The following is a 24,790-nucleotide window of genomic DNA, read 5'->3' as shown; positions in this document are numbered from 1 at the left end:
GCTGCGCTGCAAAAAAAATTGAATTGAGACTCGAAGCTGTTGTGGATATACAGGCAATCAAGCTCCATTTAATAAGACATGTTGCAAGTAAGTAGTAAAATTTCTCCAGGAAAGACACACTGTTTTACCGCGTTTTCTTTCGTCCATCATACAGCTCGTCAACTCGTTGAGAGTTCTCCTTCGATTGATTGATGAAAAGATTATTCGCCGTTAGTCACGGTTTGTAGCAATGGACCGGACCGAATTGCATGATAAAGAACCTGCTAGGAAACGCAACCAATTACGAAATGGATAGATAATAATACACATTTTATAAAATAAAAATGGATTGTTTTATTTTAAACATTGAAACCCAATGAAAGAACGACCTCATTGACTTTTACTTTACAGCGTTTCGAAATATCAGCAATCAGCAGCGTACACTTGTTCCCACCCTATATCTTGCATTTCTCCCACATCTTGCATTTCTCTGTCCAAGCCGTTATTTGGTAGGTATTCGTTTAACAAACTGATACAATCTGGTAGCTTTGAAAACAACTTAATTATCAGCTGATACCCTTACCCCTTCGTAGTGCTTTCTTGGGAAGGTTTACTAACATAGCATTTTCTCAACTTCGTTGTTGAAGAAGCCTTTCAATGCCATCTGTCTTGGTAATGTGAACGTAGAAAACAAACGTTTCCTTTCGTAGCACAGTATCCTTGGATGCTTCTTTCTAAACGAAAAACGAATGTTCGCAAAATACCCGCAATGATAGCTGTACAATTATCTACTGGCCGACTGCGAAGAGCTATGATCGAAAATTCTCTTTCATCAGACGATCCTCGTCATTCACACTCACAACTGACCGAGGGCCAGGTCAGGAAGGATGTGTTTATGTGAAAAACCATGAAATGTTCATGGTAGTGAAGAATAATCGAACACTAGGCAAAGGTAAATCCTAACTCACGAGACTTATACAGGTATCTTTCCTGGTCGATGTTGAGCTTCATTCACAATCTACAATGAGTTCATAATCTACAATAGTAAATCCGTCGTAAGCTGGTGATAGGTATCTCATAGCGATTATTAACCGAAGCCTCAGTTTCACTATTCTCGAAGGCATTGTTAGCAGCAAGGCGTAGAACGCTCTAAGCGCCTTGATGACAATGACCCAGTACCTACAGTAGCATACCTGCGCTGTTTTAAAGCCATGCATCACGACTATGATCAATGCAGACGGCATGCTGGGATACGGACTAGAGTTAATGCTGGCCAAGTTAGATGCCATAGAGCATAAGTTGCGTAACATGAAAAACGATGTGCACGAACTTCGATCTATGAACCGATTTATGCTGTATTGCATAGACTCGATCAGTATGGCAGGCAAGACCAATCGAGCGAAATCATGCCGAAACAGAAACAACATGCTCAAACTTACTCAACGCAAGAAGAGGGTAGTGTTTCTTCAGGATCATTAGCGATGAAAGATAGTGTTACACCACCATCTTAGCATCGTTTAAACATCTTTCATATTCATCGTGCAAAGATGTACCATCCAACGTGTCGGGAATATATCTGATTCGCGGCCTCAGAGTGAATTGTTCAAAGTGTACTGTGAGCAGCAAGCATTCGGTGGAGGATGGATTGTGATCCAGTATCGGTACGACGGTTATTTAGACTTTTATCGAAACTGGAACGAGTTCCGGAATGGGTTCTGAGATTTGAAAAAAGAATTCTGGCTGGGTCTAGAGAAAGTGCATGAGATAACGAAAGGTCGTGTACATGCATTGATTGTGGAGTTAAAAGACTTCGATGGTACCTACAAGTATGCGCGGTACGATGCGTTCGAATTCGGTAGTGAAGGTGAACAGTACAACCTTAAAATTCTAGGAGAGTATAGCGGAACTGCTGGAGATTGTATGCAGCACGACAATGGTATGTAGTTCTCAGCAATTATGCTGCCATAATGCTTATTCCGTTTTACCATGTGCTGAGCACCACCAAGACCCCCTGGTGGTAACTGGTACCGGGTTTGCACGGAAGCCAACTTAAACGGGCGATACATCAATGCTGACGATAAAAAATCAATGTATTGGCTGCAATACTCTTGTATTGCAAGGTTTGAGTTTCTCAAGAATGATGATACGGAATCACGAATAGCGTTTAATGAAAAGACAATTCAGAAACCAAACATTGTTGAATCAGAAGATATTTGATTTCCTAACCGTAAATCAAAAATCATGCGAAACAATTAAAAGGTTTGAGAGAACGAACACCGCCACACACGCAGCAGCTAACCGGCGGAATAGAATCCGGACTGGTTAAGTATGGAGACCAAATTAATGGTCTATCCACGCACTAATGGACGACAAAATATGAAAGTCGTCGAGAACTCCACCTACTTCAAGTGTTTGCCCCAATAATGCCATAGAATAAGAGATTCTAACCAGGTTTCTAATAGTCAACTGGCTCTACTTTAACCTGTAATAATAATAATAATAGTAACAATAGCAATGATAGAAGACTCTTATCCCGTTCTAGAGAAGGATTTCCAGAAGGATATATGACCCTGCGTCTAAGAAGGGACAGAATAGAAGCTCGTTATAAGTAGATCTCCCTAAAAAGTATACCTGATCTTGTCTTTTTATGTAAGTTTACACAGCCATACAAGTATAGAAGGTATTGTTTTCGCCAGTAGTCAAATCCACAGCTATCATCAGAAAGCAAATCGTTTGAAAGGAGTTCCAATAATTGACAATGAAAAATGAAAAAAAAACTATGTTTAATCAAAACTAATAACGTATTGGAAAGTATACAAGTGTCATCTACAAAGCATAGTGCCGGATATGCAAAGGAAGGAAAGAAAACCAGAAGTGCAAGGATATAAAGCAATAAAAAAACAACAACAATGTTCGCGTTGCAAGCAAGTGTTTTAAGGCAATCTTACCACGTCGTTGTTGCTGAATTACTAGCAGAAATCGTAAGTTGGAGATCATATTTCTCTAATTCTGTGAGGCCCAAGACCATTTAAATGTGTGCATTCGACAATGCGGTCTACCGGTATGTACTTGTAAGGCACTATTTATTATTCTACGTGTCGTGCTGAAAACAGGCTTAACAATGCACTTTTACCAAACACTATACGCACCACGACGAAAGATGCTAGTAGCGTGCTAACGATGGCCTATGGTTATAAGGGGAGGAACTAGTGGTACGCTATCTGCCGCACTCCTCTCCCGCACTCGGCTCTTCCTGTCGCATTCCGTTGGCGCGAGGCATAGAATGCACAGCTTAGGAATGTATGGGTACACACTCATTGTCGAACATCATCATCTATGACAAACGGGTAGAATATTGGTGTCTTCTTTGTTGCTCCTTCCACACGTCTCTGCCATTTTTTTTTCTTTTTTTAATCTCTCTCACAACCCCACAATGCTAATAATGGCTTCGCAATGTAGCTCATAAGTTCTAGTAGTTTACGCCAACGATTTTATACCTGTTCCTATCTCAAACGACTTCTTTGAAGACAGACAGTATAAACGTATGGCCTCATAAGTTAATAGGGTTTGTGTAGGTGCTTTCGCAGCTTCATAGATGCATTTTTGCATAAATATCATGATTTTCTCCTTACAATAAATCTAAAACTGAAAAATGTTTACTATCCACCACGTAGCACAACATGCACACCAATTGCTCCTAGAATCCGCAAAGCGGAACCGATTTTTAACGTGTGCGTACTAGTCCTTTCAAAACCATTGAATGAAATGTATGCTCTAAAATCACAATTTGAACTACGGCTCGTTTGAATGCATTCTTGCTCTAGGTCACCGACAAACACACACATACATTCACAAACACACACGCTATACGCTTTGCAACCTACCTATGCTCGCACTCCGGTTTGAATTATACAAGACATACGTAGCATTTGCTTTCTATCATTACGTACGTAGGCATAGCCTCCGGTTGGATCCATCATACACCAGGCGTAAACGCCATACCAACAGCGATGGCCCATGCGAAATCCGTTTACCTTATCAATCATTTCTGGCACAAGAGACTCGACACTAACAGCGTTTCAACCGAGAAAAAAGGAATAAATAATAATAAAAATCCCACCAAAAAGGAGCAATCATCAAGCACATCATCATGCTGGAAAATCTATCCCATTTCATGCTCCCGGACCGTTGGTAGCCGCTTACCGCGTCGTCATTTATGCTGCGGGTGATGCGGTTGCTGTGGGTGGTGGTGATGGTTCTGCCGTCGTTTTAGTAGCGTTTGGCTTGTGTTGGGATCGCTAAGCGAGTAGGTTTCCGGCTCAAAGACGGGCGGATACTCCATATTAGGGTAATCGGGCGAGTTACGCGAAACGGCTCCATTGGGACCGAAGCTGGTCGTTAGCACGGTACCGGTGGAACTGTTCGACATGCTGCTACTCAACAGGCTGGCACTGCCAGACGACGATTGACCACCACTCTCTCCCGCGAGCATCGTCGTCGAACTCTCGGAAGCACTCGAAGAAAGCTGCTGTACTAGTGGAGCCTAAGGGAGGGGGGCCGAAAATAACGGAACTACTGTTAGCACTGTAGAACAATGTTCATCTTATCTGCGATTTACCTTCGTGTACGAGATGGGTGAGAACACTTCGTGATCGATAACGGTCGGTTGGTGATCGTTAGTGTGGTTGTTTTTACCAAAGATCGCTCGATGAAACCTAGGAGAAGAGAGCCACCGTTTCTCCTTGGTCGTTTTAGATCGCCCAAAGGACAGGCTCGTGAAGTAAGATGCGGTACTGTTGCTGCTGCTCGATCCACCATTCTGTCCCGTGCCGCCAGTGCTTCTCTCGGGCGCAGAGTTTTTCCGCACATTCGGCATCTTGCCCGAGTTCTCTTTGAAATCCGACGAACTGTTACAAGTATTGGACTTCTTAATGCCACCCATGGGCACCGAGCCGGCATTGGCCTGCTGAAACAGCAGCGCCGAATGGTGCTCCAGGGCCGCACTGATTTCGTTATTGTTCTTCTTGTTGCCACCGACACTGAAGGCCATCGACGTCGGTTGGTGTTTTAGATTCACATTCATCAGCATTACGCTTGGGGCGCCCGCTTTGTCTAGCTGCTTCGTTTTAAGGGATTCCTTATCGTTGTTGTTACTGCTGCTGCTATTTCCTCCGCTACCCGTTGATTGCTTGAACTGAAACAGTTTCTCACTGCTGGCCTTAATGTTATCGAGCCGACCAATGACCGCTTTGTTTTTGCTGCGTTTGAAGCTATCGCGCAGCGAGAGAGAAACTGTTGAGCCACCGCCCGATACCATCGGGCCAACGCTCGTAGAAGCGGAACTGGTAGCCGCCGACTGGTGACTACCACCATCACCGCCGTTGGACGATCCTCTATCCGCGGAAGCATCTGTTCCCCTGCGATCTGATGAGTTGATCCAGTTGAATGTTTTCTTCTTAATCGAACCACCGCTACTAGTGCTGCCGTTTCCGTTGCCATGGCTACTTCCTGCTACCGCCGCACCGCCATGACCCTGAATCGCACTGAAAGATCGATTTGTTCGATTACGCTGATCGAACGCATCGTCGCCGGAGATCATCTCGTAGCCAAAGTCACGCAACTTCTGGCCCTCCTTACTGCGCGTGTACAGAATATCCTCATCGTCTAGCTTGAAGCTCTGGGCATAGTCTGGCGTTATTGGTAGCTGACGCCGTTGGATCTTGTTTACCGCTTCTGGTATGGCTGGTGCAGCTGTCGACACCGAAGAACCCCTTGCGGACTCACGGTCGTGCTCGCTGTTCGCACCGCTACCCATCGCTGTGCCAGCAGTGAATAGCTTCTTGCCTCGTTCGTCCAACTTCTCGACCCCAAGACAAACGCGCTTATTATACATATCCTGCGCCTCTTCGGCTTGCTTCTGCAGCATTAGATCCTTCAGCGTAATCATCGACTGTAGGTTGCTGTGCGAGTGTGTGCTGGTGTCCCATGCATTGCCGGAGTGTATCTTCGGCACGGAGAAATCCATCGCTTTCGATGTTTGAAAGTCAAACTCCACAAGGTTCGGGTTCGAAGCGTGGATATAGTTATGCGGTGAGATGCGTTTTGACTTCCGGGCACGATTCAACAGTTCGGCCGCTTCACTGATCGTCGGTGTCATCGGTTCACGAATTACGATCGATGGTGGCGATGGTATGGTGGCTGGCATCGGAGAACTGGGCGTCGTTGGACGTGGCGGTGGCACGGGCGGTTGATTTCGAATGCCCTCGCTCGCGGTCGTCGGTGTTGGCGTGACTAGCGCCGTTGTCGTTCCGTTGACGGACACGAGAGATAGATTACTAGCACTCATCGTTCCATTGAGTCCCGCACTGGACGTACCAACTAGCGTTGGTAGTGGGAAGGCATCTGTTGATGCCGTTCCGATCTGCAATCCTCCCGCCCCCGGTACCTTTCGGTAGCTCTTGAACTGTGACGTCGGTACGGGCATTTCGCTCGAGTTGCTTTTCTCTACGCTGCGGTGAGAGAAGAACCCGAAAAACTTGCTTCCCTCGCTGCTGTTTCCACCCGCAGAGGTCGACGTCCCTGTTCCTGCCGATCGCTCGGAAGCATCCGTACCCATTTTGGTGAACTTTTTCAGTGAACCAAAGTTCAAATGATACCGGTTGTCCTGCTTGCTGGAGGTAGGGGTGCCCTCGGTTAATCCACCAATCAACGAGTGTGACGATGATAGCTGCGGAGACGGTGTGCAGAGTACGTTCAGCTTCGTCGTACTGTCCATCAGACCGATCTCTTCGTCGGAGCTGTCCGTTTCCGAGAACAGTTCGCGCATATTGTACTCTATCGTGGAGGAGTTACCACTACTTGCGCTCCCTCCAATGGTGCCAGTTCCGCCCTTGAGCGTTGCATGCTTAATGTACTCCATCCACTGCACGAGCGCTTCCTTGGTTTCGGCCGCCAGGTAGAACGTTTTATTCGGGTGGTACACCTTGAAGGCATGAGGTCGCGAATGAACTTCTGTCGCCGTAGAAACGGTAAAACCAGCCAGAAAGATCATACTGTTGGCTTTCGGCGCTTCTTTGCTACGAAACCCGTACAGCGTTGTCTCAATCAGCACAAAGTAGTACTTTGCCCAGTACGAGACGCCACTTCGATCCTTTGTGCGCCGATACAGATGACCCTGGATGTCACTAACGCAGAGCGTTTTCAGCGACACATTGCGGCGTTTCGAGAGAAGTGAGTTTTTCTTCTTCATCGTAAGGCTTTTCGTTTTGTTGGGAGTCAGCAACTCCGAAGAGCTGCATCCATCACTGGCTATGCTTGGGACGATGGCCGTTGCGGTTGGAGACTCCTTCGCCCCCGGCGGAGTAACTGTCGATCGCGATGCTGGCACTGGTGGAAGCGAGCTTGGTGTGACTGTAGCAGCGATGGCGCCGATAGTGGTACTGGTAGCACTTCGTTCGGCAGGTTTCGGTGGGGTAGATACAAGCGCACCCATTGCCCCCGGTGATGGTTGAGGTTGTGCACGATTTTGCTTCAAATCGATCACGTTGGCCAGCTTGGATTTGTTGGAATGATCATCACGGTTATCGAGCACATTGCTTAGCGACGAAACGAATCCTGGTTCGGGTGAGAAAGGTGTTTGCGGTGCTGCTGCTTGTGGCAGTTTCTCTTGGAGCGGAACGCTCAGGGTCTCCAGGGTGCGTCTTGGTCGCGGTGGAGGCACTGGTGGTGCCTTTAGTAGATGTTCCTTGCGAGGTTCGATGGCCGGTGGCATATCTAGTAACATGCACGGGATGGATTAAGACAAACTGAGCCAAACACAGGGCTACGAAACCGTAACTTACCACCCAGCTCGTCGTCGTATGCTGGCGTACTGTAGCTTTTATCAAGCCTGCCTCGCTTAACCATCTCTCGATTAACGACGACGGTGTTGATGGCTTCCGCTAATGCTTCAGGATCTTTTGATAGATTGCGCTGCATGGGAATAGGTTTCACTGGTGCCGAGGTCGCCGATGTACTCGTCGTTGAACTAACCGCGAACTGACCCGGAGCGCTGTGAATAGAGAGGAAAGAACATAAAGTTGTACAATCGATCCCATCGATGGCTGTGTCACAGTGAACTAACCTTCCAGCGCTGTGATGAGCGCTCGTTGTGATGGTCGTTGCTGCGGAACGATTGCCAAACGATTCGAACCTCCTAACGCGCTCGGTAACTGATGGTCGCTTCCCGGGCGGCGTCACGACGGGAAGATCTTCATCCACATAGGGAATCGGTTCGAACGTTTCCAGCACCGTACTATCCACCTTACAGCTGTACTTCGAGTCGACATGGCACTCGTCAGCTTTGGAGCTGGACTCGAACCGCACCACTTTCGATACGCCCGCTTTGTAAGCGTCACTTTCGCCATTCTGTTCGGAACCATCGCGTGCACTTTTCCCACCACTCCCCGACACCGATCGCTCGTTAGGTGATGCTTCAGGTCGCGATCGGTTCACTTCTGATGGTATAATATCGGGCAGTGAGCTCTGTAAGCCCCCGAAACTGGCACACTTCCCGGGTGCTCCCGTATCGCCTTCACCTTCGTTCATTGTAACCAACCCTAGGCAGGTGGTCGTCGGCCGAGGAGCCATCTCCAGCCCGAATCCAAATGAAACCGATTTATCACGCAAACTTTGCATCTCACTCGCCAACGGTCGCTTCCCGCCTGCTGCCGTCCTATCGTACCACGTGCCTACACCGACAAGATCCTTAAAACTGGACAACGTATGTCTCCGTTGCAGAACGGCACGAGGTTTCGGTAGGTAGAGCCGGATCTCCTTTTCCGCTTCCTTCACATCCGTTGGCGTCAATATATCGCTACCTTCCGATTCCGTGTCCGACGGAACCTGTTTCTCTGGAACGCGTTCCAGCGGCAGCGAGAAGTCTTGCAGCGCGAACGTGTCCGTGGTGCGCGGGCTCGGTAAGCTTTCGCCCCAGCGGTATGGTTGCGAGCGTTTCTTGCTTGGCAGGCGGTACGGTTTGATGTATATCTGGCCGTAGATTTTGATGTGCTTCGGGCGCTTCTTTAGCGTAAGTAGCACATCTGTTGGGCGCCAGGGCGAAAAGAAGGGAAAGAAAAGGATTCCGTTAATATAAAAAGGAACATAAAAAGAAGGATCACGTGATCAACGACATTCGAAAGGAACATAAAATTGCCTCCACACAACGATCATTCGAATCTCTTAGAAAAATAATTAACAAAACTCGTCGAACAACAACAGCAATCACATAAAAATAGGAAACATTATGAAACAAACGAGACAAGGGATCGTTGACAGGATACAGGAAAGAAAACAGACTGATCCTCTAGAACCAAAATTGTCCTTCGGCAGAGGAGTGGCAGTTGCGTTGAAGGCCCTTTCTCTGATCCCTATTTGCCCATTCATTTTTTCCCATTCTACGATTATGGTCGAGCTGGTGCTCGCAATGCCAAAGGAATCTATGATGATTAAGCAACGCAAGAGAAAGAGAAAAAGAGAGAGAGAGAGAGAGAGAGAGAGAGGAATGGCACATCCTCCCCTAACAATCGAACGCACCAAGCATAAGGGAAGACCCCTGGCTGTCCTGGCTTCAAAATCGTCATCGCGATCTCTGTACAGAGGGAAAACCAACAGTTGGACAAAAAACAAAAACCCGAAAGAAACCCGAGGGTAAAATTAGGATGGACTTTGGTTCACTCTTACCTGGCGGCGACTCCTGTAGCTGCAGCAGCACCTTTTTGTACTCCCAGCCGACCACGGTCTGGTAGTTGATTTGCACTATCTCATCGCCCTCCTCGACCTTGCCGGAATTGTGGGCGGGCGAGTTGAACTTTATTTCGGTAATTCTGTGTGGCGGCGGCAACGGGTCGATTGTGTTTTTGTGCGATCGAAACGCCATCAGGAAGGTAAGGTTATAGAGAGAGGAAAGGAAGAAACAAGAAAGCCAAAACGGCATGGCATGATGATTAGTGCGATGGTTGATGTTTTCACAGTATGTTTGAGATAATTGAGAAGGGAAAGGATCGGTTCTCGGTCCGGGGTGCCGACGACGGTTGGTCAGCGGCACCGCACCTCCTACGGTTAGGCGGGAAGTCAAAATAGACCCGGTGACCAAAGGTGAAGACCTCCGGAAGGATAAAAACACAAAATGAGGAAGCTCGGCTCTTCTAATTACACCCTACGGGATACGTTTCTGGGTAAAACACCTTCTTCTAATGGGAGCTGATTTGAGAGGATTAGCTTTCTCAAGACTTGTGAGTGGTGGAGGTCGGTCCTTGGTGCCGCAATTGTATGGGAACATGTGAAATCGCAATATGATCTTCTTAACGACTTTAAGACTTACCGGTGAATGCCGTGAAAACTTTGCATAATAAGAAACCCAAGATCCGACTCTCGCTTCTTGAGCGTCACGAGATCGAGCGAAGCCGGCTGCAGAATGATCGGATCGGTGATGTCCTTTATGATGTACTCACCGATATCGGCTAACTTGACGGCATTACTGTGGATCTAAAAGGCGAAGCGGGGGGGTGGCGTGTTGTTAAATAATACGAGCGCGATCGCATTGCGCAGCAACACCCGCTGCTGACTGACTTACCGCTTGCACAGGATTGATAGAGAACCGATCGCGCATGCCCACGGTTGCCATTTCCAGCCCAAAGCGCATGCATTGTTTACGAAGTTCGTCAAATTTGCGTAAACCTACGGAGAGGAATTGAAACCACTGGTAACCGGGGGAAGGGGAATTCATCAAAAGGGGGGCTGTGTGTGTTTACCTTTGAATGGGGCGCGATCGAGCCACTCGATCAGCGCTTTCAGGTGGGTGATCGTACGCGTAATATCCTTCAGTACGGCCGTTTCCAGCTTCTGCTGGTCGGAGTACTCCAGCTGTTTGGTAAGCGAGTGTGCGGCCGTCGCTACGTGAAGCGCCAGAAACTGTAGGTTCTCCTTGTCCAGGTTATAGTTCTGGCGAGTGTGCGAGTTTTGAATGAAGAAAGAAACCGATTACACATTAGCGCGATGATCAACGCGAAACAGTACGATGAGACGAGTTCTGCTGCTGCTGCTGCTGGTGGTGCTTTGCGTGTACGTGCCGCTCTCTGTATGAAGCTCGGGACCATCTGTTTGTCCACGATCGTTCGAGCAGAACGTGGAAGGCAAACAAATCAAGCATCTCCCCCCCGGTTCCACCGCTTCCGGTAACGATAAGTTAATCATCGTGCTAAAACCATGTCACAATAAGGTCTGTTACGCCGCTAGCGCCCCCTCCCATTCTAGATCTCCCCCAGTCCAGACCAGACCAGAACCAAGACGTGCCTTGAAGTGCAGCAGAATGTTTCTTTTATCTAGACAACTTTCATTGCAAGGGCGAAGGCGTTGTGAACGAGAGCAGCGAGCCCAGCTGAGCGATTCGCTTCCCACCGATGATCACAAACAAATAGCATAAACCGGCCAAGGCAACTCGACACTACACGCCACGCGTTCTGTGTGGCCTCCGGTGTCTCTTGAGCGGCCTTCTCCTTGTCAATGGCGTGCACAACGGCGCAAGGCGCAAGCAGAAACTTGTTGCACCAGCAGCAACAACGGCGGCATAGCGCAACGATGCATTTAGGGGCGCTTTAGGGCTTGGGACAGGATAAAACATGATGCAACATGATTGGTGATGCGCTAACGGCACACATACCGAGATCCCAACAGCATCCCAACAGCATAACGCGCGGCAACAGATGACGAGGGCAGAAAGATCGACCAAGACAAAACGACAAAAACACTTCAACAATCGAGAGTGGTACAATTTAGGAGAAGGATGCACATAAGGGACGCGCGGTGCCCTTTCCGGTGGGTCCACACATCGAGTGTGTCTGTTATAATTAGCAAATGGAAGTTGCAGTTCCATTCGGCGAACGTATTCTGTCCCCATGGATTGTGGCATGCATGGTGGGGTCATATAAGCAGCATGCGTTGGGCAATATTAATTAGATGTTTTTATGAGTCAGACGGTGGGAACGGCTGTCCAACAGGGCCCCCGGTGGACAGAATTGGAAGGCCGATGACTAATGAATGAGCTATGCTGCGTGATACGGCGTTTTACTTGGAAGGATTATGCTGCCTTCTGGCGATTGACTGACTCATTCACACGATTGTTCGGTTGGGTTGCGGGTCCGTAGAGTTTAGAACCACCTTTTCAACCCGACGGCTTAACATACACAGGCGCATAACTTAAGAAAGCATATTTCGGCGCACAAACAAAGCAGCCACATAATCGCAACTACAACTTTCGGTCCGGCGAGTGGCGAGAGTATGGAGTTACTTGGATTACTTACGAAATTCTTCAAATTTTCGACGGCCTCTAGCACGATTTCCTGGTGTCCGATCAGGTGCATGCCGAGCTGCTCGAGCTCGTACGGGCGGATGTTTAGTAGTTGTTTGCCTCCGACGCCGTTGTTGGTGAACGATTGCACATAATGGTACATCGAGTTGTCCAGACCTGTGTGTGGGGGGGGAGAAGAGAGCAAAACGATAATGGGAGCAATCAGAAAACGAAAACAAAAAACTCCAACTACAAGGTGTTTAGTAAAAGGGTATGTAAACCCCATCGGGGGTGAAGTAGGAAAACAATGGTTATGAACCCCATATGTTGAACAACGTGCCCTGACTAGATGATGACAAAGCGGCTAACGGAGTTTTTAATACGCACGCGATCACTTGGTGCTCGCTGCTCGGCCTTCCGGTCGGCTTTCCCCTGGCGCCCTTGCATGTACTTGTTCCGATACCCGTTGGGTTGACAAGTGCAGTTAATTACGTTCGGAACTTCCGTTCCCATTGACCACTATCGCGCCGTAGATTCCCTTCAAGACCGGCTCGGCGATCGATTGGCGGTGTCCGGTTTAATGCTCACGCGGACCGCGAGCACATCGCGTTTGCGATTATTGCGTTGCCATGCGATGGAATGTGCACGGTATAGCACACCCGAACTTGCCAACCTCCGTTACGTGGGCAAATATACATTGAAGCGGGTCATCCGAGCCCCGAAATTTCTATCACATTTTAAGGCACCGTAGACCCTGTTTCTTACCTTTTAGCCAGTCCGTCACCATATCGGGACTCCATTCGGCAACGTTAATGTAAGCCATGGTGTGTGCACGGAGCAGAACGAGGCGGTGGGGCGGTTGAGATTAAAGAACGCGATGAAATCTTATTCGTAGCAGCAGCACCACCATCAGCAGTGGCCTCAGCAACGAGCCAGCGATCGAGCGGACGGACGATGATTATGAAGTGCCGAGATATTACGCATTCAATCGCCCCGGGTCACGACCGCTCGGTTTCAATCACCAATTTGCCTGCAATCGCGTCGTAATCGCGGAATCGCACCGAAGAGCAGCGAATCGAGGCGGATGTGATGAGCGTGACGAATCAGCCAGCTCGCGGTAACGCGCACCACTTCGGGAACGGGATTTTCGATACGAAACTCGCGCGAGCCTTTTTCTAATCACAGCTGAAACTTGTCCCCTTCTTCTGCACCATCTTTGCACGCACGGGGTGCACGATCGATCACTGCCGTTTGTCCGCCCGCCGATGCGGCCAATTTTCCGTGCGTTTAGTTAGAATTTCTTTGCACTTTGTTCATCTCCACTTCCACGGTTCACACACACGCAATGAATTTGCCCATGAAGCAAATCTACCCATGAAGCAAGCCGCGAGGTACCTGGTGGTTCTGTGCGGTACCTAAGCGGTTTGTTTTGATTTTACCTCTCGTTTTTGTTCGGATCGTATTTTTAGAACGTAGTTAAAGGAGTTTCCTCCGCTTCCCAGATAAAACTCGGTGAATTGGGCTAGCTCTCGGATGTGTTGGCCGTTGGAGATGTGAGGCGCCCAGTTTAATAATAGATCATCCGGCCGGTCATAGGAAAATCCTCCCCGCTGTCCGCCGGAGACGCTTCTGCTGGGATCGAATCCGTATATCGTGAAAACGCTCGGCTGGAAAATGCAGAAACCGTTCGAAGATCCACCCGTGATCGGTGATTGGTGTCGGGAGAAAAGGCTTGGCTCGGGAGGGTTCGGTGTGGTTACACTCTGGAGAAACAAGCTTACCCAGCAAACCGTCGGTAAGTGCGCATATTTCGGTCCGTCCTTGAACTCGTCGTGATCATAAGTTTTCTCCAATCTCTGTCTTCCTCTCGCTGTCCTGCAGCGATAAAGAAATTCCACATTCTGCAAGATAGGAGCGAAATCACCGATAAACACAGTGAACGATGGCGCAACGAGGTGCAGCTGATGACGGAGACGGTGCGTAACGACAACATTGTCCGCACGGTTCGCGTCCAGCCAGACTCGTTCGTGCGGGAGCTGTTGCGTAGCTCCGCCAATGGGCTCCCGGTTCTGTGCATGGAGTACTGCGAGGGGGGCGATCTGCGGCGTGTGCTGAATCGCGTTCAGAATTGCTCCGGATTGCGGGAACAGGAAGTGCGTGAAGTGTTGCGCTCGCTGCGCAATGCAATCTCGTATCTGCATAGTCTAAAAATAACGCACCGCGATATTAAGCCGGAGAACTTGGTGCTGAAACAGCAGAATGATCGGATCGTGTACAAGGTTTGTTTGCCGGGGTTCCCTTCGATGTTGTTTTGAAGCTCGGGGCTCATGGTTGCTTGTTTATTTCCAGCTTACCGACCTGGGGTACGCCAAGGCGTTGGACAAACAAAGTCTCCAGGCAAGCCTGGTCGGGACGGTGGAATATATCGCACCGGATCTGATCTACTGTGATCGTTACAACAACTCGGTCGATTACTGGTCGATGGGTGTGATTGCATTCGAGATCGTGACCGGTGTGCGGCCCTTCATTCCTCACTCACCCATCACCAAGTGGATGCTGCACGTGCAGCAGAAGAAGTCGGCCGACATCGCCATTACGGAGGACAACCGGGATAACTACATCTATCATAGTGAAATTTTCCCCGAGAATCACATCTCCAATGGGTTGCGAAAGGAGCTGGAGCGCTGGCTTATGCTGGCTCTCGAGTGGAACCCGAAACAGCGTGGCTTTGTCCCTCACGCAGGACCTCCGAAAGCGGTGAACATGGTCGAAGGCAAAGCGGCAGCACCAGTAGCAGCGTCCCAACCAGCACCAGTATCGATGGTATTGAAGATCTTTTCACAGCTCGATCAACTGCTCGAGCGCAAGTTTCTTACCCTTTTCTCGCTGTACGATTGTCGCTGGGTGAGCGTTGAGGTGACGGCAGAAACGACAATGGCTACAGTGCGACAGGAGGTGTACCTTGCCACGGGCATTCCGGTGGAGGAGATTGAGTTCATTCTTCCGCTCGAGCAGAAACGCACACGTATCGAGGTAGACACGCGACCACTGGATCTCTGGCTGCCGAGTGTACAAGATGATCGACCGATGCTGTACGTGGTTCACGCCGGCAATGCGGGTGCGATCGTGCAGCGTGACTTGAAGCCACGCATTCCGACAAGTATTACGGATGTGTTTCAGAACATCAAGGTGAAACTGAAGCCGCACATGCTGCGCCAGTTCATTGCGAATGCGTACTACTTCATTGCAACTGAGCAGCGGCAGTATGTGCTGCTGCTGGATGGAATCCGAAACTATGGATTGCTGCTGAACGACGGAATTGCACGCCGGCGGGAAGAAATCGTTCAGATGAACAAGATCGTGTACGGTATTCTCGGAGGTGTCGAGTACCACAAGCTAATCGTTTCGCACACGCGTGATTCACCGATTTTGAAAAAGGTTTGTGTTACAGAGAGGTGTTGATTGAGGCTGTTTTCTAAACAGAACTCGCCTTTCATTACAGCACATGCCAAAGAATGACTTTGAGGCCGCTTGTCGCGAGTGGGAGGAAACCTGTACCCGTTGTGAGACGAACGTTCGCAAGTTGGCCGAGATGGCTGATAAGATTAGTAAACGGTACGAGTCAGTGCTAAAGCGGAGTCGGGATGCACTGCGTCATCCACTACTATTGGCCCGCTCCGACACCGAACAGCAAACAACGGATTACTTTGGATTGAAAAGCGTCGAAGGACGCTACGAGCAATCAAGGGCACGCATTTTGGAGCGCATCACCAACGAAAAGACGCACATGGATATGGCCCAGGCCGTGTATGAGTGTTTGAAGCGCCGAGATGTATTACTCCGAGATCCAGCTTTTTTGGAGCTACAACAGTACGCGCATTGTAACGATGGCAATGCTGTGAACGAGTCTAATCCCACCCTCCATTTCGTTTCCAGGCAACTGCTTGACATTCGCAAAGAGATGCAAGAAATCGAAAAGGTGCTACAGAAGGTGGTGGAGCTGACGGAAAAGTTTAAACGAGATTTAGCTCACCAAACGCTGCGGCAGCAGGATGGAGTGTGGCAACTGTTCCATATGAATTCCAGTGCCGTAAACGGAGTACCATCTGTTGGCAAGATGACAGAATCGGTCCCGGAGCTCGATCGAATGATGACGTCGCCTTCCATAAGCAATGGTGGGCCGAAATTTCTTCTCGGAGGACCTATAACTCCACTTCACGCGGCTCTCAGCAGCGAGGGAGGGGCGATTGACGAGAATCTCCTATGCTTTGGCGAGGGTTCTGATGTGAATGATTTGATCTCGGCCAACGAAACGCTGATAGTCACGTAAGTAGACGAAACTAGAATGCGCTGAAGGTAGATCACGCCTCCAATATTCCTCTTCTTTCTAATTTATAGGACAAATGATCTGCTTTGTGATAGTTTTACGATGCTGAATGGAGCATAGGAAAAGGTTAATGTACCGGAATGCATCTTTAATGTGAATTCTTCGTTCGATAGAATGTGCCTTGAACCAAATGGTGCTAGCAGTGAAGGGTGTTTCGTGTTTTAAGTAAAACTTACCGTCATAATCGCACAGATTGAAATATATTGAAAAGTATTTGTTGTTGATTCGATGGTTCGATTGTATTTTCGGTTATTAACTTGGTTTGATACTTGCCGGCATGGTTACTGTATTGCAATAAATTTGTTCATTAGTGCTTAGAACTTCTAACCGAAATGCCCATGACATTGTAAGAATGAAAGAATCGCTTATCACAGAGCGTCGCGTTGAAGCTGATCAAGTAGAAGGTCAAAGTACACACCATGTCATTAAGCTTTTCAGCTTATTAAAGGGAAGCAATGGCTGGAACCGTTGATGGTGCACGAAGAGGAACCGAACGCTATCTCGCTTCACTTTGATCCTCTTCGTGCACCATCGTTCGTTTCAGACGAGACGCTTGATTTTGATAAGATGCTGATACAGTATATAAACATTCAATCGCGATGGGCAGGAGGGCCATTCTTGAATTTGATCCTCGATAGGCTAGACAGTTGTTCGTAAAGTAATGAAGTCCAGTGGTTGGTTCATCTTTTTGTGTGCTATTATATCTGCAAGAGCGAGTGAGAAATGTAGTAATAACACCGTGACTACTGTTACTACGTTTTCGGGATGTGGATTAGAGTTGCTGTTCGCCAAGCTGGATGGTATGCAACAGAAGTTAGAGCAGATACAGTCTGAATTGAATGAGCATCGATCTACCCAGCAGAAGATTTTAGCTGGCTTTCATAGTCTCGAGCGGGAAATCAGATACAACTTTAGCTTGCTCCACGATCGGTCTCAAATAGATTGTGATAAACTATCAAGTGATATGACAGCTGAAACCTCGTTCTCATCGTGCAAGGATGTTCCATCGAATGTTTCGGGGAGATATCTGATTCACGTTAACAACGAAAGTGAACCATTCCCTGTTTATTGTTAACAAAACAAATTTGGCGGCGGTTGGCTCGTGTTCCAGCTTCCATACGACGGATCTTTGGATTTTTACCGCGATTGGGATGAATACCGCGAAGGATTCGGCGATTTACGAAAGGAGTTCTGGCTCGGTCTGGAGAAACTGCATCAGCTCACCTCGGCCCGTAGACATGAGTTGCTGGTTGAAATGAGAAATCTGAACGATGACTACGGTTATGCGCGCTTCAGAACGTTCGAAATTGGAAGTGAAGACGAAGAGTATAGCCTGAAGAAACTTGGGGAATACAGCGGAACCGCAGGCGATTCACTGAAGGATCACAACGGAATGAAGTTCTCTACGAAGGACCGCGAAAATGATGAGAATGAGGAAGAAAACAGTGCCCAAGAGTATTACGGCGCCTGGTGGTACAAAGCATGCCATCAGTCGAATTTGAATGGCGGCTATATGAACTATGTCAACACAAAATCCATGAGTTGGTTTAGTTTTAATGACTCGTATCAGGGAATGAAATATTCAAGAATGATGATTCGCTCGAAAAGTTGAAATCTGTACATCGATCAATATACAAATATATTTTAAAGATTCAACCTAGTTCCATGAAAGAGCCAGGTTGGTTTTACGTTTCGGAAACAAAATGGTGTACACACAAATGATTAATAGTTATTGAAAGAAACTAGTGAGCTTACTAGATTGATGACTTAGTTTCTTCTTTGCAGTTTTCTTCTTTGCCGTCTCGCGCCGTGGCAAACCACGGCAGCGACCAAACACAAGGCTGGATTAAGGTAGGGCAGGTTGGGGTCGCTGCAGAAATATCAAGCTGATTAAATACTGATACGGCAGCGATGATGAGCTTGCCGATTAGAGTAGGAAATCTTTCTGTCTGGCGTAGTGTTTCGCCGATGATCAGCCTTGGCACATATTTCAGATGCAGCGTAGAATAAAGTGGGTCACGAGTGCATGACTAATTTTAAACTCGCTGCATTTCTCTTAGGAAAGAAGTATTCGTTACCAAATGAAAATATCGGTCTGCAGCTTTAAAACATTTTTTTTTAAATGCTCATACATTTAGATAAAAATGCATATTAAGCAAAAATAAAAAAATGCGCACTCTTACCGCACCAGGGGCGCAAGCGTGCGCATCGCTCTTTTCTGGCAATTTTCTGTTGCATGATATGCATATGCTATAAAAACTATAAACTTTTTTTTTATTTTAACGTTAACTAAATTTCAATTTTCGTACAACATTTACAATTTGAGGTGTTTTGAAATATATGGAATCTTTTGATAGATTCGGCCGCAGCAATTAAGTCCATTAGCAGGTTTGCGTTTTGCGGCTACCAACATATGAAGACTTTTTAGGGCAGTTTTATGTTTCAATCGATCATAATCCATACAGATAGAAATTGATTATACACTTACTTTGTGCACTCTTGTGCCAAAGGATCATTATGTCAAATGTCAAATGCAAATTTTATCGTTTGTATTGCGGAATGAGTGAATCGATGTTAATTTGTTGTCCTTACTCACTCATGGAGGTTTGATATAGGAAATATCCACGATACTGAAATCAAAAACACATAAAGTTATATAGAAATCGCAAAAACTACAAATTAACGAATTTCTCTAACATTTGTGATGCAAGTACAGTGTTGCTAGAATCATTGTAGCCGTTTTCAGTAAAAACCCATCGCGCACTCTTAGCGCGTGTTGTCCCAATTAAATCTATACCTCAAATATGTCGCTGTATGATCAGCCGTGGCCCGAGCCAAACAGACTTTTTAGGATGGAAGCAGTTGCTTGTTTTTAACCACGGAGGGATGACGGTATATGACGTGGGTGATACTGCAAAGGGTTTTAAATGTTTTGTAACAGGTTTTTTTTACATTTTTTCGTGAATGCTGATCCTTTCGAGAATGTTGTGAACAATTTTTGGATCAATCGAAGAAAAACTGACTTTTGAAAATCCGCGCTTCATACATGGCTCCATGCAGATCTGTACTTTGAGGTGTGTGTTTCCTAAAACCAACGATTTAAAAATCGGTTCCCATTGTTGCATAAAAACTACTGGTCCGATCAATATGAAAATGTAAACACATAATCTGTGCCCTTTTTTCCAGGTAGCTTCCAGGTTTAATATGGCATTTATTTTCACAAATTGGGTTGAATGGGTTCATCACCAAAAATCTTCCAAAATGCCTTACTTCTCCCTTTAAGAATCCTCTGGGCTGTACGTGGCGTAGGATCCGGATTCGACAAAGAGGCATATCTAAGGTAGCTCTAGTTGGATACTAGATGCTTACTTACTTACTAACTTATCCGGGGCTACAACCGACGAGCTGCCTTTGCCTGCCACAAAAGTTTCCTCCACCGCTCGCGATCGAGCGTCGTCGTCCGCCAAGTCGTTATTCCTGCTATTCTGGTATCAATCAATCACGTTCTACAGATACAGAGAGTGATACGGTAGTGGTGACACGACTCGCCGTGTAAAGTAGTGAAGCATTCTGACTGGCGTAGTGTTAGCATAAAACTGACGATGATCAACCTGAGCGTATATTTCGGATGAATTCATACAAGCTGAGTAAACTAGATGATGGTTTCTTTTTGAACATATGTAACAACAGACGATCCGTATGTCTGTCATTCGATGTAGCACAGTGATTGCTTGACGTGTGTGCTGTTAAATACTGGTTAGTACCACTTGTTTGCAACGTAGCAGGAAAAGTGTGCCGAATTATAGTGATGTGACTGTTCACGCCGTGTTATAACTGTTAAATCTGATAAAAAAAATACAGCGAAACAACTAGCTATTCGGAGTGCAGTGCATGTCGTTTGTAGTTTTTATGTACGCTCGTTATGTACGTTCGTTTGTAGTTTTTATGTACAGTGCAACGTGTAGTAGTTATTGAAAGCAGAGCAGGGAGTTATTGAAAGAAAGTGATTGGCAGATTCCAAGTGTCATTATCGAACGTTAAAAACGTTGTGAATTGAAAGATTCTGATGAGTTTCTATACAGCCCTTCATTGATTTTTTAAGCGTTCTTCTGTTTACAGATCTCTTTTCTCACCGCAAACCATGAACATGCGAATGAATTTCTCAAACATGTGCATGCGTGGTTGTTTGTACCAGATAGTTTTCGCGCTTATACCATACACCATATTATTCATCTTTATCGTTACCTACTGCTCGTTGGAGCATTGGAAGTCTAATCATACGGCAGAGTTTCAAACGCGGAGGCAGAGTCGGGACGGGATTGCCTCTACATATGGTACAAATGAGGTATCGCCAGGGAATTTAGTTACTCTTGAAGATTTAAGTAGCAATGCTACATCACACATTGCTGACGTAACGACTGCTACAAAGTTGGAAGAAAGGATACAATTACCAACAGCTTTTGATTTTCTGCCTCACCTTCTGGATGCTGCAGCCCTGCAACCGAGCTACATTGAAAGCAATCGACGAAAAGGTGTCAGCATCGTTCTCGGTATTCCGACGGTGAAACGTGAAAAAAGTCATACTTAATTGAAACGATAGATAACATCATTTCTAACATGGATGAAATCGAGCAAAATGATACCATGATTGTTGTGTACGTTGGCGAACCAGACCTCGTATATGTGAAGATGATAGCCCAGCAAATACGGGCTCGATTTGGAAGTTTCATAGACAGTGGATTCCTGGAAATTATTGCTCCCTCTAGTTCTTATTACCCCAATATGAATAATCTTCGCCAAACGCTAGATGATCCGTTGGAACGGGTGCGATGGCGGTCGAAACAAAATTTTGATTTCGCTTTTCTCATGGCTTATGCACGCCCTAGAGGTACCTTCTACCTGCAACTGGAAGATGACATAATTACCAAGAAAGGTTTCGTTACTAGTATGAAAACGTTTGCTTTAGAAAAATCGTTGAAAAGAGAAAGCAGCCAATGGTTTATTTTAGACTTTTGTCAGCTGGGTTTCATAGGTAAGTATTTTCGCATATTATATCTACGCATATTAAATTCTAATTCTTAAGTGTATTTTTTTATATCCAGTGGTTGTGTGAATGTTGAAGAAGAAGATATTTCTCATGTTTGTGACCTAGTCCATTTGCTCGGTCTCATGAAGGCTCGCTACCTTAATATAACTTAGATTTTACTGCATTATTTGATTCCAATTCATTCATGCGTTTCACTTTTTTTTCTTGTGCTTTAACCATGACTCGATGGCATTTCAGGAAAATTGTTCAAATCAACCGACCTGCCTTTGTTAATCACATTTTTTCAAATGTTTTATAACGATCAACCCGTTGACTGGCTTTTAGTGTATGCGATAAATATCAAAGCATGTGGACTAGAAGATCGTCCGGTGCGTATAGTTAAGCACAGATAACACATACGTTATCCACATTTTTGGAAAATATGTTTAATCGATTGTCTTTTGAATTTGATTACAGGAGAACTGTAAGAAGCGGACAGCGGAAGTGTGTATACAGTATGAAACGTCCTTGTTCCAGCATGTTGGAATTCATTCATCGCTCCGAGGCAAAGAGCAAAATTTGAAGGATGAAAAGTTTGGCGAAATTCCTAAATTTATTCCACATCGTAATCCACCGGCTGAGGTGCGCAGTAGGATTCAACCGCACCAATCATACACGATAGAAAAGGCTTATGCGGGGGAAAATGTCTTCTGGGGATTGTTCCCTAAGCGAGATGATTTGATCGAGTTCGGTTTTAAGCAACCAACTACCGTGCGCAGGTAATTTGACATTTTTTTTTTGAGCTAGAAAATCACTTTTTGAACAACTTTTCCCAAAATAACAGGTATCTTTTTCGAAGCGGAAGTATTGAGCATCCGTCAGATCGATTTCATAATACCACGGTTGAGGTTCTGCCAGTAGATACGACCCGTTCAACAAATAGTACGATAGTGCCATACAATGTAACAGAAGACGGGTTCTTAGTAGTTGGAAGCTTCAATATCCATGGAATAGCTGAAGGTGTAATTGATACTAAAGTCGGTGAACTAAAAGAACTGCGGTTGCACGTCCACAGTAGCAGCGAGAATTGGGTGATGCTTACAGAGGTAAGTAGACCCTATTCCCAATCTACATTGATTTTTACAATTGCGGCTTCCACAGATTCATTTGCAGGGAAACAGCGTACTGTGACAAAAATATATTCAGATATTTTGCGCTTTGCGAGTTAGCAACGGAAAGTGAAAATGTTCTGCCGTATGAAGACTTTAAAGTATGTTTGGTGGAAGAGAGGGAGGTTTATTAATAAATAAATAAATTTACTCATAACAGACCCATGACGCGGCTACGATGGGCACCGGGAAAAGAGCCTTTTGGAAAACAGACCTTCCTAAATTCTGACTGGCGTAGTGTTAGCATAAAACTGACGACGGTCAACCTTATTCAAATATTCGGTCAATTTCGGATGAATTCATACGAGCTGAGTAAACTAGATGATGAACTGAAAGAATTGCGGTTGCACGTCGATAGAAGCAGAGAATATTGGGTGGTCCTGGTCCTAAGTGGATAAACTGTTTTTTGTATACTGTATATGGGTGCGATGCAATCCATCCAATCCAATTCTAGACATGAATAGCATTAACAAATAACAAAGCATTAATTAAGCAACAAATAACAATAACTGCAATCGATGATATGTGTTCAACAGAATTTAGAGACATCGGAAATGGTGATGATTTCTATTCGTATATAATATAAAAGAGACAAAAAAAGCACTTCCGTTTTCATCATTGGGCTCGTTTTATTTTTCTCATATCAATTTTTTAACACACGCTGTACCGTTGTCAATCAGTTAGCTCCCTTGTCGCATTGATTGTTTTGTGACTTAGGAATCCACTATGCAATACGTACTTTCGGTACGTCTTCATTTGGATACACAACTTAAATAGGTAGAGTCTCTGTTCGTCAACATAGCTTTCCATTCCCCGCTTGATCTGTTTTATACAATTTTTACAGCACTAAGAATAATGTTTTAAACAACTGGGGTCTCTTAAACGACAGGTTTCTAGCACGCTCGCTCACGCATTACTGTATAACCCATTTTGATTCACGTTCAATTTGTGCTATTCTGATAATGCCTTACCCCCGGTTTATGGTTTTGCTGTTTCTATATCATATATAGTTTTTATTCAGTATTCTACAAACCTACAGTTACTTAACAATACTAAATCGGTCACGGTACCAGCACTACGTAATCATAGCTCTCAACTCCCAGCGTGTGAACGTTTGCCAGTGGTAGTGCAATCGATTCTTACGAAGCTTCCATAATGAGACGCATGGTATGTATGCATTTATATATGCTTTGAATTCAACTATGCAAACATAATTACACCATAGCTAAGCTAACATACGGACGCTCAGTTCGGCTGGGTATTGAATGCATTGCCGGGGACCGTAGAACGGCTCGATGTTGGATTTTTCTTTTAACGGCTAGGTTGAATTTCAATTCGCTTTCGCAAGCCAGCTTAATGAGAATTAGTGCGTCGGACTTAAGCGTTTTTGAATGACGGTCCTATGAGCCACCTATCCTATGCGCTCAATTTTACCTTGCTGGGTAACAACAACAAGTTCGCTACAATTACATTTTATGCTCTAGGTTTTCATCCAATATAATCATGAATATCTGCTTATCGGTGAACAGTTACCGCCTAGGGTGTTTAATTCGATTCTAAATGTTTGCTGCTAATTCATCAATTTGTTCTCTTCCAATGCAATGGCTGGGTGTTACCGAACGATTATTAGGGCAAACAGTTTTCGCAGCCACGGATGCGCAGTAGCGTCGTGCCTGGTGCACCTGGTCAACCCCGTCACTCACTCCATTCGTTTCATCCTAAACAATTATTCAAGGAAGCAATGAGTTTGCGTAGGATTGATTCCAGCGTTAGAAGAGTTGATAATGCACTGATTATTGACGGATCGTAAGCTCAATGTGTATGTTGGTACTCCGTCGTGGATCAAGGGTGCCGCCCTTCGCAGTTGTTCACAGCTTGCATAGCTGTTTGCTGAGAACCACCGC

At 46.1% G+C, this 24,790-nt stretch overlaps 2 protein-coding genes and 2 pseudogenes across 3 annotated transcripts; 3 read left to right on the top strand and 1 right to left on the bottom strand.

Moving 5' to 3' along the window:
- Window positions 1-3,045: 3,045 nt before the first annotated feature.
- LOC126573185 (serine-rich adhesin for platelets) lies at window positions 3,046-13,626 on the bottom strand. 2 transcript variants are annotated; one of them, XM_050233122.1, is made up of 11 exons: window positions 13,070-13,626; window positions 12,318-12,481; window positions 10,770-10,959; window positions 10,592-10,695; window positions 10,340-10,503; window positions 9,700-9,842; window positions 8,102-9,059; window positions 7,821-8,029; window positions 4,598-7,752; window positions 4,183-4,522; window positions 3,046-4,047 (listed from the first exon to the last, which is right to left on the bottom strand). In XM_050233122.1, the coding sequence occupies exons 1-10, from the start codon at window positions 13,125-13,127 to the stop codon at window positions 4,190-4,192; spliced, it is 5,478 nt and encodes a 1,825-aa protein (XP_050089079.1). In that variant the 5' UTR covers window positions 13,128-13,626; the 3' UTR covers window positions 3,046-4,047; window positions 4,183-4,189. The 2 variants fall into 2 exon arrangements, with proteins under 2 accessions (XP_050089079.1, XP_050089078.1); XM_050233121.1 differs by having other exon boundaries at window positions 3,046-4,522.
- A 158-nt stretch (window positions 13,627-13,784) lies between these two features.
- On the top strand, window positions 13,785-16,920 carry LOC126573199 (inhibitor of nuclear factor kappa-B kinase subunit beta). Its single transcript, XM_050233153.1, has 6 exons — window positions 13,785-14,099; window positions 14,186-14,583; window positions 14,654-15,742; window positions 15,807-16,174; window positions 16,241-16,630; window positions 16,703-16,920. The coding sequence occupies exons 1-6, from the start codon at window positions 13,979-13,981 to the stop codon at window positions 16,749-16,751; spliced, it is 2,415 nt and encodes an 804-aa protein (XP_050089110.1). The 5' UTR covers window positions 13,785-13,978; the 3' UTR covers window positions 16,752-16,920.
- Window positions 16,921-17,316: 396 nt separating this feature from the next.
- On the top strand, window positions 17,317-18,303 carry LOC126576812 (fibrinogen-like protein A; annotated as a pseudogene).
- A 2,526-nt stretch (window positions 18,304-20,829) lies between these two features.
- On the top strand, window positions 20,830-22,908 carry LOC126576801 (alpha-1,3-mannosyl-glycoprotein 4-beta-N-acetylglucosaminyltransferase B-like; annotated as a pseudogene).
- The last annotated feature ends 1,882 nt before the right edge of the window (window positions 22,909-24,790 follow it).

The sequence above is a fragment of the Anopheles aquasalis genome, chromosome 2, assembly GCF_943734665.1.
Source record: "Anopheles aquasalis chromosome 2, idAnoAquaMG_Q_19, whole genome shotgun sequence".
Classification (NCBI taxonomy): domain Eukaryota; kingdom Metazoa; phylum Arthropoda; class Insecta; order Diptera; family Culicidae; genus Anopheles; species Anopheles aquasalis.
The sequence above is the reverse complement of the archived record's forward strand: the minus strand, read 5'-3'. Positions and strand labels throughout refer to the sequence as shown.